Raw genomic sequence first — 12,483 nt, forward strand, 5'->3', positions numbered from 1 at the left:
GTCCTCTTTAAGGAGAGATGTGGGGTCAATAAGACCCCACATCTCTCCTCCAGGCTGGAAAGCATAAGATTGTGAAAAAAAATTCACAGATCTCATTCTTACTAGCCACAATTGCGGCGTTGTCACTCCCGGGTACCCGTCTGGTCACCCGTCCTCCATCTGGTCACCAGTCATCTCTATGCTTCCTATCCGGCGCAGGGCGATCCTTTCTCCGATGGGGGGGGGATGTCCCCTACCGCCGCCTATAAGAACGATCAAGCGGTGGAACCGCCGCTATGATCGTTCTTATGATGCGCAGGATCGCCGCTGGAACACAATGATATCTGAATGATGCCTCTAGCTGCAGGCATCATTCAGATATCACCGCACAAAGACCTGGACGTCATATGACGTCTACCCAGGATAGGAGATCCCCTTTGTGGACGTCATATGACGGTGTGCGGTATTGAAGTGGTTAAGGAGCAAGGAAACATTATTTCAGTGAGCTGTAAGGGTACCAACACATTTGCTGCTGTATAGAAGTTTAAGCCATGTGTTGGTTAAAGCCATTATTGCATAGTGGGATGTGAGCTGACTTCTCACCATGAATCCTATAGAAGAAAACAATGATCTGTCTTTTCCCTAGCATGTAAGCAGATTTAGAGCAAAAATTCATATCCAACTACCCGAATGTTCCAGAAAATATTTGTGTAAAGTAAATTTTTGTTATGGGATACAGTGACTTAAACCACAGGCTTAAATGATGTCTTGGGGGAGGTTGTTGCTAAAGGCTTGGGCTTATGTTTTGAGTTTGAAAAACTGTAGGGTAGGGTTAGGCCCACGACGACTTTTTATTTTTCTGCCTTTGTTCTCTTTGGTAGATTTTCTATCCTTTCAGAGACCAGGGGAAGTGACAGGAAGTATCTTCAAAAAGACGGCTTTTAAGAGGACCAAGTGTCCCCCCCTCACCACCTGTTCAGCTTCAGAATTTTGCATTTCTTATCACCTTATGTCCCTGTGACAATGGCAACCAGGACAAATGCTAACCTCCCCCCACTTGACCACTAACAATTGAAAGCTGGCAGATTTTTGAACTTGAACTTTTTTGAACTTGGCTGTTTTTTTAAAAAAAAATTAAGCTATAGTGGTACAATTTTTATATGTAGGATGAAGTGTCATAATTTAAAGCACTGTAAGCAACCGATAATATTGATGTGTTTTTTTCTGTATAGATAGACATATGAATCTATATTCTTTTCATTTACAGAGTACGCCTGTGACAACTATACCAGCATTACATGTACAAGGCCACATAGTTGGCTCCCAGTCCTCTCCATACCCCACTACAACAGGTCAACCGGTGGAGCCAGTAAAGAAGCCAGGACAAAACTTTATGTGCCTATGGCAGTCATGCAAAAGGTAAGCATGATTATAGTCTTATAAGAAAAAAGAAGTCGCCGCGCTAGTTCAAAAATAAAAAATAAATAATAAAAATGGTGGAAAACCGGTGACTAATAAAACCAAATAATAAAATATATGGTGATAAGCACCATTAGTGAGAAAGTGCAAATTATATATAGCCACTAATTGCCACAAATGTATCTATATTAATGAGAACACATTAATAGTCCAAGTGAGCCAAGAGGTTAAAGTAGTCCACAGGTGTGTGATGAAAAAGAATCTTTCGGGTAACAGTGATAGCAACCACGCTGTGTTTGGACCAACAGGAGACCTCCACCACAGATAGTACTGACTCTTACCAGAATTCAGTAAAAATTAGGCATGAAATCAAATCCAGCAGCAACATACAGGATGATCTTCAAACAGCGGTATCCATAAATTGATATTCACCAATAAAATCCAGGCTCCATAGATGTAAAAGAGACACCAAGAGAGGAATATAGTGTAATACTGCGCTGGTTTATTGTAGCATAAAAAAGCCAAATGCTTACTTACATTTCCAAAGAAAGAATAGGCATCAAGCGGACATAAAATTGAGTACAAAGTAAAAGACACAGCCGGCCGGACTGTGTGTAGGCGTGCGTCCGGATATCCGGATCCTTACACCTGGTAAACGCGGCAACGTCAGAGCGTCTCCTCCCGACGTTGAACGTCGGGAGGAGACGCTCTGACGTTGCCGCGTTTACCAGGTGTAAGGATCCGGATATCCGGACGCACGCCTACACACAGTCCGGCCGGCTGTGTCTTTTACTTTGTACTCAATTTTATGTCCGCTTGATGCCTATTCTTTCTTTGGAAATGTAAGTAAGCATTTGGCTTTTTTATGCTACAATAAACCAGCGCAGTATTACACTATATTCCTCTCTTGGTGTCTCTTTTACATCTATGGAGCCTGGATTTTATTGGTGAATATCAATTTATGGATACCGCTGTTTGAAGATCATCCTGTATGTTGCTGCTGGATTTGATTTCATGCCTAATTTTTACTGAATTCTGGTAAGAGTCAGTACTATCTGTGGTGGAGGTCTCCTGTTGGTCCAAACACAGCGTGGTTGCTATCACTGTTACCCGAAAGATTCTTTTTCATCACACACCTGTGGACTACTTTAACCTCTTGGCTCACTTGGACTATTAATGTGTTCTCATTAATATAGATACATTTGTGGCAATTAGTGGCTATATATAATTTGCACTTTCTCACTAATGGTGCTTATCACCATATATTTTATTATTTGGTTTTATTAGTCACCGGTTTTCCACCATTTTTATTTATTTTTTATTTTTGAACTAGCGCGACTTCTTCTTTTTTCTTATTATGCTTGTTTGTGCTGTATGGCACACTTAAGACGCGGCTGTTATTTATTTATTTTTGCACTATATGCTGGGTCTGCGCAACAATCTTCTTTCTTTTTTCTATTCATGATTATAGTCTGTCAGCTTGTCCTCTAAGCCAGCCTCTTTCAACCAGGGTGCCTTTGCAAAATGCCTAAAAATGTTTTAAAAATGATATACAAGCCAGCAGGTGGATCAAGCTTGCCTTAGTTACTCAAAGCCACAGGTTTTCATTATGCACCATTACGACTTTCTAGACACTGGCATCCTAACAACCAATGACGTTTTCTGTTAAAAAGGAGGATGTCTATTTTCTTTCGAAGAATGGATAATGTCTAAAGTTGGATGACCTACGTTTATTGATGTTGCTACATTATGTAAAACTATTAAAATAGTTGTTTACATTTTTGAATAGGGTGTCTTGAGATAGTCTATAGTTTTAAAGGGAGTCTTGACTGAAAAAAAGGCTGAGAAACGCTGTACCTAATTGTAGACATTGATCCTTACGGTGGTTTCTTAATACTGGATGAGGCTTCTCTTTGCCTACATGCGCAGGATTCTCTGGTTTAAATGCTGATCCCCTTGCCCTTGAGGTTTTTCTTTTGTTTGGTGTCTCCTTAGACAAGTACACCAAACTGATTACACAGGCAAGAGTACTCTCTCCCAGAAGATAAAGGCTTGTGCCTCTACCAGTGGGTCTTACGATCCTGATTTTATGAAAGGCACTTTTTTTTCTTCTGTCTTCAATGCCATTTCAAAGAAAGGAACTTATTAGTAAAAAGGCATTCCCCTTTAAATCAAGCAAGAGGTGGAAAGACAGCTTATGAACTTTTCGTAGTTCCTAATGTACTACTCATGCAGGTGGGCACTATACCTAGTGGGTGGTGATCTAAATCACAGCTGGGTCCTCCAAAGAATTTAGAGAAATAGATTGTATGTTAAGTGCAATAAACCTATTAAACCTATTTTAAGACTCATGTTGATGTCTGCCTTAACCGGTGTGTTTTTTTTTTTATTATTATTATTTTTTTATTTTTTTTTATTTTAGACCTATAATTTTATGGAACTCCGCTTTTAAAGATATAAGCTGTAACATTTTGGTAAAACATATATGCGCACTCTTCAGCCATCTGTCTTTTGGTTTAATGTTCAATTTTTCTGTAGGCTGCTCCTGGATTCCCTTTTCTTTAGGGCAACATATCTGATGCCTGCTTTGCCTTCTCAGTATTTTCATTGGTGGGTTGGGCATTTCTTCTCCTCCCCACCTATTCTCATAGCAGGCGACAGATTGCTTATATAGTCAACTATAAAGTTTACATCTCCATTGACACTTTTTGCTTTAGATGTGTATTATTGTAAGAATGCAACAGAAATAAGCATAAGAAATGTTCTATTTTTTAATACTCAATTATAAATTAACTGTATTTTATAGAATTGAGGCAAAGTGTGTTTTTTTTGCTGTGTGTGTGTGTGTGTATATATATATATATATATATATATATATATATTCTCACAGATAACAGATTTCTTAAATTTGTATTACATTTTTATCATTTTCTGCTGCTTAAATATATATATATTTTGTTTTGTGACAGGTGGTTTGCAACACCCTCGCAGGTATATTACCATGCAGCTACAGAACATGGAGGTAAAGATGTGTACCCAGGGCAGTGTCTGTGGGAAGGCTGTGAACCCTTCCAGCGGCAGAGGTTCTCTTTTATCACGCACTTACAGGTGAGCTGCCCTCCTCTGACAAATCTGTGTAGTACCAGTATAAAAACTCAGTCTTTCTTAATGCACCCTTGTTTATATTTGTGTCTGTTTACAGGACAAACACTGCTCAAGGGAAGCCCTACTTGCTGGACTGAAACAAGAAGAACAGAACCAGGCAGGGCATCAGAAATCTTCCAAGTAAGGGTTATTTAATTAATTTATTTTTTTAAACAGAACCACTAGGTTTGAAGAAGCACTATTGACAGTGTAAAACGCTCTCCTGGGTCCTGTGTCTTGGTGACTGTCATTTGACTTTTTGTTAGAACAATATATTACGTTGGATTGTTTCGGGTGGTGTGCAGTCTCTTCTTCTTTTCCTGTTAGCGAGCTGTGGCTTGCACCCAGCAAATCCAGATTGCACTGATTTACTCGCCTGGAGTGGCGGTTTCTCTTTCTGTTTTTTTCAGCTTAATCCATAAGGGCACACAATTCAGATCCATCTTCAGTGATTACTCCAAAAGACATGATCCACAACTCACAATCCTAGGAATGGCATGACATAGAAAGGAAGACTAATGGTGCTCTCCAAATACAATTTAAATAAACTAAAAAATTGAGAGGGTGGATAAACCCAAGAGGAAGGAGATTGGGTGTACTGGATCTTCAAACTTGATACCCGTATACCAAGGATTCTGAACCATGAGTGGGATATCGCTAATTTTTGAGTAGTTTTGCCTTGCTTTCCTTATTATTCAGAGGACTACGGCTACATCACTGTGTGCCCAATCTTGTCTGATCTCAGAGGCCAAGCAGGGTCAGGCCTGGTTAGTACTTGGAAGGGAGACCTCCTGGGAATATCCGATGCTGTATTTTTTGTTCCTTTATCCCACTTTCATATACATCTTTGATCACACCTATGCTCCCTGTCTTATGGGTCTACCCATACCCATGATAACAGTAATAATAAACATACCTGGCCACATGCATGTGCTCTCAAATTTACCCCTAGTGTTTCAGTGTTGGTATTGAGATTATTTAATTATTGTCCTTTATAGTTTTTATTCATTTTTATTTTTGCTGTAATATTTGAGGTTTTTATCACTGAGTAACAAAGTGATGTTTGTATAGGTCTTGGTGTATTTGGTTGTGGTTAAAACCATGTGTTTTTCCCATAGCTTTTATATCCAGCCCCCTTTTTTCGTCATTGTGTTCTTTTGTGTCCTTTTAATGATTTTCCATCTGTTTAGCATGCATATACATTTTGTCAGTTGTGGGTTGTATTGCTTATAGCCATTTTGGCAGTATTTGACCATATATAATGGCTTACCTTGCACAGGGTGCAATAGATTGCATTTCATGTATTCTTGTTCTGTAAGTTGGTTATCCCAACACTAGATGGCTCTGCAGAACTTCTCCTCCGGGCTGGATAATGTTTGGATAATGGATAATGTTTCTGCACGGTGGCTGATCCTATTTAACCACAGGAAGGTTTTCCCACAAACACCCTCAACGATTAAGCCCACTAGGTGCAAAACCCGTCTGAGGACCGGCATCACCTGGTTTAGTTTTGGTTGCAGTGCGTCGGTGTCCTGTTTGTGATCAGTTGTCATTTTCTGCAGGAATCAGAGGTTGTTCAGAAAATATGTCTGAGTAGCTCTCAGCCCGACTCAATTTTGTTCAGAGAGCGTTATGGGCAGTCCTCGCCCCACTGCTGGAACATTGCTGAGAATACATACAGTTCTCACAGCTGCTGCATGTGTTGGTGAAGGAAGTGGCTTGTGTGGACCAGCTTGGTCCAAACTATTTTAAATTCATTAAAACCTTGTTGGGCTTTGAGGGTCAGATTTTTCCATTCTATTCTTAAACCCTTTTTTGGCTTCACTTTTTAAAACACTCATTCAAGGTGTCTTGCAAATCAGACCCCAATGACAGCACCCCCGTGCTTCCTTGGAATCTGTTTGATTTTTCTCTGCAGAAACCACCCTGTGAATCCATCAGGGAACTCTCCTTAAATGATCTCTCCTGCAAAGTGGTCGGCCTTGGTGGCCATCACATCTGTCAGATGTGTTTCCAAGTTGGTGGCCCTCTTGTAAGGTACCCATCCTGATTCTTCACTGGGACAAAGTGATTTTATGTCCAAGATCCTCTTTTTTCTCTCTAAGGTATTAGGCTTCCATCTCAATGAAGACATTGTCCATCCTTGTGTCCTGCTACTAAGCACCCCAAAGATATTGCCCTTCATTGTCTGGATGTGGCCAGTCTGAAAGGCACAGCCTCTAACTATAGAACAGATTTTTTGACTTGCCAACAGGGTCTGGAAATGGATACCCTGCTTCCAGTCCAGTCCACTATTGCTAGATAGATTGTAAGAGCTTATGCGCTAAAGACTAAGGTCCCTCCATTACACTTACATGCTCACTCCATATCGGAATGCCCAGGAAACCCCCACCAATCTGAAGTGTTGTTCAAATTTGTAAGGCTGTCATCTGGTCTCACTTCATACCTTCTCCCATTTCTATGAAGTACATTTTCAGACCTCTGCAGATGCAGCTTTCAACCACAAGGTTCTTTGCGCTGCACTCTGAGTTGGGTCTTTAAAGAGAAACTATACTTTCCTCCAATGCAGCATTCTGTAGCGCCCCAGACAATCTCGGGCTGTTTTTAAATGCCTGACGTCACTGAGTGCAGTTAGCAGGAGTAGTCGCAAGAGTGTAGTCAGCTTCGGCCTGCGCAACTCACTGTACCGGGACAGACAGGCAGGTAAGGAACTTTAATGCAGAAGAGACAAAGCATGACTTTTAATACATTTTAGGTATTTGCGGGGAGATGAGTGTACTAATGGGGAGAGGGTAGGAATGAGGAGAATATATATGCTTTGGAGTGGAGAAGAGAGGTAAAGTATTTGAGAACAGAGGATGCTATAATAAGTTGTAGTGAAGAGCCCTTGGATTTTTACGGTATAAAATTGTACTGTCTGCCCTTATACTGTAAAGCTCTGTGTAAACTGTTGGCTGTGTTTAAATCCTGTTCAAAAATACCAGAATAATAATGGGAGATAGAACATTAGAGTGAGTAGGAATCAGATTTCTAAGAGGTGCTGTACAAAAAGTTGATTTGTTTGCAGTCTAGAGTCCAGAGCAGATCATAGTTGTGTCTTGTATCTTCTTACTGCTTTAGATGACTGACTTTGCCCTTTGCCCCCCCCTCTCTGTTCCTGGGGCAGGGAAGGATTTATCAGTAGATCAATTAGGAACTGATGAGAGACACTTGAATGGAAGGGGAAATTGTCAAAAACCAAAACCGACTGTCGCAGGCCAAAGTCCTATAGGATCATTGTTTTTTTTGTTTTTGTTTTTTTATGACAGAAGGCAAAAGTAGGTGAGAATCAATCATCAAAAATATAGACCAGTTTGAAAAGATTTAAAATCATTTACCATATTAAACAAGAGCATAGGATGTTTGTACGCAACATAAAATAACGTATTTTTTTTTTTTTTTTTTGGTGGAGCACATTGAGGGGCACAGGTCCTGCACCTCTGTATTTCTGATGATGCACTCTTTACGGTTTTATGATGGCAATAAAGTATAACATTTTATAAAATTTAAAAAAGACAGTGTAAAGAGCTTTTACATTTTATTTTTATAATTCAAAGCTCTCCTGTGCTTACATGCAAATGCATACATAAGTCCCGCACGCGTATGTAAATGGTGATCACACCACACATGTGAGGTATCCCCGCAAATGTAAGAGTGGCAGAAATAATTCTAGCACCAAACCTCCTGTCCAACTCTAAACTGGTAACCTGTTAAGACTTTTAAATCGTCGTCTATGGAGATTTCTTTAGGTACTATAGTTTGTCACCGTTTCACAGGTGTACACGGTTTTAAATCGTGACATGCTGGGTATCTGTTTACTTGGTGTAACACTATCTTTTAAATTTTACCAAAACATTTTATATTGTTTGTGCACTAAAATTCTTTATCTCTTTGGCTATTCAAAATGTATGACAGAAATATCAGCAGTGGCATGGTGTGGGGTAAGATGGTTAATCGACTCCACAAAAATGATTTTATGGCAAGTTCAAAAACTGCTTTTTTTTTTTAAGCACTGATTAAGGGGAGGTAATAAAAGACGAATTCACTTTTAATGAAGTGGTTCTTTAAAGCTTTACCTGCCACCCTCTGAACAGATTGAAGCATGCGACTATTGGGACTTATTTACACTTGCAACAAGGACTGCCGATCTGTCGCCTCCTCACAGCCTGTTTTATCCCCCCAAAATGCCACACTACCATGCTGCATGCTAGTCAGTTCACTTGAAGGAGTTTCCTTCTGTGGATGGTAGAGCAAAATTGAACAGCCGTGGCATGTATACATTCCTGGCTGCTACCAGTTTAACTTATGTTGTGGGGAAATATAAGGGATTGGATAGAGACCACAGTTGAAGGATAATGTTGATTAAGCACTTTGTTTAAAAAGTATAGTCTGTCAGATGTAGTGTTCATTGTTTTGTAGAGAATGTTTTATTTTTTATGGCTGGTGAAAATTTGATCAAATACAGCCATTTCCAGGGTTTCTCCATTGCAGTTTTGTAACCACCCTACCATTTAAGTTACAAGTACAAACTAGCATGCTTAATCCTTTTTTTTTTTCCTCCCCCTCTAGGCAATCTTCTACAGGGGCATCAACTCCCCGACCACAGAAGGCCATTGTGAACCATCCAAGTGCTGCCCTCATGGCACTAAGGCGGGGATCAAGGAACCTGGTTTTTAGAGACTTTACGGTGAGTTAATGTATTTAGTCACCAAGAAATTTTTTTCATCTGCTATGTTAGAAATGTAAGTCAATACTATTTCCTTTCTGTTTTATAAAGGATGAAAAAGAGGGACCAATTACAAAACACATCCGATTAACAGCTGCCTTAATATTAAAAAATGTTGCAAAACACTCAGAATGTGGTCGTCTGTAAGTATTACTCTGGGGTTTTTTGTATCTATGATTTTTACACAGCAAATTATTTCATTTATGAGCACCAAGTATCTTGTGGTATTTATACAGTGCCTTGAAAAAGTATTCATCCCCCTTGAGATTTTCCACATTTTGTCATATTACAACCAAAATGTAAATGTATTTGTGGTGTTCTATCACATAAAAGTCCAATAAAAGTGGCACATAATTGTGAAGTGAAAGGAAAATGAAAAACGATTTTCCAATTTTTTTTTTATAATATCTGAAAAATGTTGAGTGCATTTGTATTCAGTCCCCTTTACTCTGATACCCCTAACTAAAATCTAGTGGAACCAATTGCCTTCAGAAGTCACCTGATTAGTAAATGGAGTCCATCTGTGTGTAATTTAATATCAGTATAAATACAGCTGTTCTGTGAAGCCCTCAGAGCTTTGTTAAAGAACCTTGAACAAACAACATCATGAAGGTCAAGGAAGGCACCAGACAGGTCAGGGATAAAGATGTGGAGAAGTTTTACCACTTCGATACAGGGCACTTCCCCCTTTTCTGTCCAAGCTAATTTTCAGCTTTCAGTGTTGTCGCTTTTTAAATGACAATTGTTTGGTCATGCAACACGACACAACATTTTTATAATTTGTTTTCCCCACAAACTAAAACATTTTTTTTTTTTTGTTTCTGTTAAATGTTGTAAATAAGTTTTATCCTTCACTGATGAGGCCTCACCGATAAGGAGGCACTATGGGCACGAATTGGAATCATTTATGGGCACTAATTGGCATACCTGGTGTGCATCCTTGGTGGTCCTGGGTGGGCATCCTCAAGGGGGCTGTACTGGTTATGAATCGGAGCAAACCCCCCTCCGCTACTCCTGTCTGTCACAAGTATTTGCCACTTTGTGTTGGTCTATCACATAAAATCCCCAAAAATGTATTTGTTTTTGGTTGTAACGTGACAAAATGTGGATCATTTTAAAGAGGTATGAATATTTTTTCAAGGCACTGTATTTTCATGTCTGGTATAAACTGATGCTGCCATACCCCATATCCAAGGCCTACAAACAACCTCTAATGTCTGGATTCCTTGTAGATATACTATAGGCCAAAATTACTATTTGACATCTACAGGCTTTATTAGGGTCCTGAAATAAAATATCAAAAATAAAGTAAAGCAGACAACAGCCACATCCCCTTTTTAAAACCAAACATCCCCTCCAAAAACATAGTTCCCTTTCTCCTCCTATTTGGAAGATCACCAGAAAAAACATCTTCAAAGTTTTATGCAATGGGCTGATTCTTAAATCTTAAAAACATTAAAATCTGGGCACATGTCCAGAGCAATTCAGAGGGTACTGTATTGTGAGCATCTATAAACTGGTTACAAGACCTAACAATGTAGCACGTATTGCACCGTTAAAAATCCAAAACCAAGTATACTTAATCAGTTCAACAGATTGTAGTGATTTTATTATTTCTCACAGATGAAACGCAGGAAAAAAAACTAGTGGATAATGTATAGTGGTACTTGAGCCATGATGACAGACCAATATATTCTCATTTTTTCCCCCAATATAGTCTCCACTGAATATAATCTGAGTTCATATAATTGTAAGCTGGCATAATCGCATGTCAAGATTGGACATGCGGACAGGAGCCTGTACATGGGTCCAAATGCAGAGGTTCTCTGGATCCGTGCACCCACTATCCGCATGTCAGACTTTTACATACGATTGGGTCTGTGCCAGTGTTTCCTCAGATTAGGCGACCCGTCAGAATGTATAACGGAAGTGCCATTTCTTCGCCGCCATCTTGCTACACCCCGCATTCCTGTGCAGTAACTGTGAGATTTCAAAATAGTCTCTGAATATATTCAGAAATTGTGTTCAATCACTTCCAGTGTTTCTATGCACAATCCATGACATATGAGTCGTCTTATACACCACCAAACCTTTTCACCTGGTTAACAGATAAGACCTCTTCATATCATAAGGTCGTTGTAAGCCTTCCCTTCATCAAAGGGTAAAATATGGTGTACAGTAAGTTTCTCAGCATGGTCCTCTACTTTTTTTCTTCGGCTCCATGGACTGTTCATTTCATACTCAATAGTGGAAAGAGGTAAAAATGCTTATAATGTAACACCGCAATTAAATTCCTATCATGATTATTAATATACTCCCAAAAGTTTTGTGCAATTTCAAATCCAAAGTGCCCATGCTATAAAACTTCCCTCACACCACGCGAGAAACTGCCACCAACTGGGCTCACTATGCTTATCAGATGCTGAGTCCCCCTAATTAAATGAATGCACTTGCCACTCATCAAAAGATGGATCGTAAAGTACAAATTCGTAGTCTTCATATAGAAATAATCTTTGGGATAATGTTTGAGTGGTGGATATCTTTGCGATATGTGTTTTCATATGTATGGGAAATTTAGACCATCACCATGTGCTCTATTGGCTTCACCTCATGTCCTCTACCACTGGCTGCAGCGGAAGGGGCCTGTAAATATGTAATTTACCAGCCCCTGCCTTTTGTGAATGAACAGTACTGATCACTCACTGTGTTCATTACCTGAAGCATCGTAAAATGTGTTTACTATACTTCAGTTTGTGAATGTACAGCTAACATTTGCAATGGAGATTTTTTCCATAGAAGTATCCATGATCCTCTGACAGCGTCCCTTTTACAGAAAACCTGGACTGAGGGAGACATAGGAGGGATTCCCCTTTGCTAGCAGTCTATTGCTTCAATGTTTTGAGACACTGACCAGAGACAGACCGATCATTTAGTAAGGTACACTCAGAACTTCTGAGTTGTGCACTTGTTCCGAGTCAGTGGTTTAGAAAGTATACAAATCACATGTTCTGAGTTAACCCTTACTTAAATGATCGGTCTGTCTCTGGTCAGTGTCTCAAAGTGTTGACGCAATAGACGGCCAGGCAAGAGGAAGTCATCCTAGGTGTCTCTCAGTACAGGTTTTCTGTAAAGTGACGCTGTCATCAGACAATCATGGAGACTGCTATTGAATTCTC

General features: G+C 39.6%; 1 protein-coding gene across 2 annotated transcripts in view; it reads left to right on the plus strand.

Annotated features, from left to right (window-relative positions):
• The window catches only part of ARID2 (AT-rich interaction domain 2), a 129,872-nt gene that overhangs the window by 115,083 nt on the left and 2,306 nt on the right, over positions 1-12,483 (plus strand). For both annotated transcript variants that reach the window (XM_040343900.1, XM_040343899.1), the window contains exons 16-20: positions 1,247-1,398; positions 4,368-4,506; positions 4,601-4,683; positions 9,151-9,268; positions 9,359-9,450. In XM_040343900.1, coding sequence (XP_040199834.1) covers positions 1,247-1,398; positions 4,368-4,506; positions 4,601-4,683; positions 9,151-9,268; positions 9,359-9,450 — 584 coding nt within the window. The remainder of the gene's footprint in view (positions 1-1,246; positions 1,399-4,367; positions 4,507-4,600; positions 4,684-9,150; positions 9,269-9,358; positions 9,451-12,483) is intronic.

This window comes from Rana temporaria, chromosome 3 (genome assembly GCF_905171775.1).
Source record: "Rana temporaria chromosome 3, aRanTem1.1, whole genome shotgun sequence".
Classification (NCBI taxonomy): domain Eukaryota; kingdom Metazoa; phylum Chordata; class Amphibia; order Anura; family Ranidae; genus Rana; species Rana temporaria.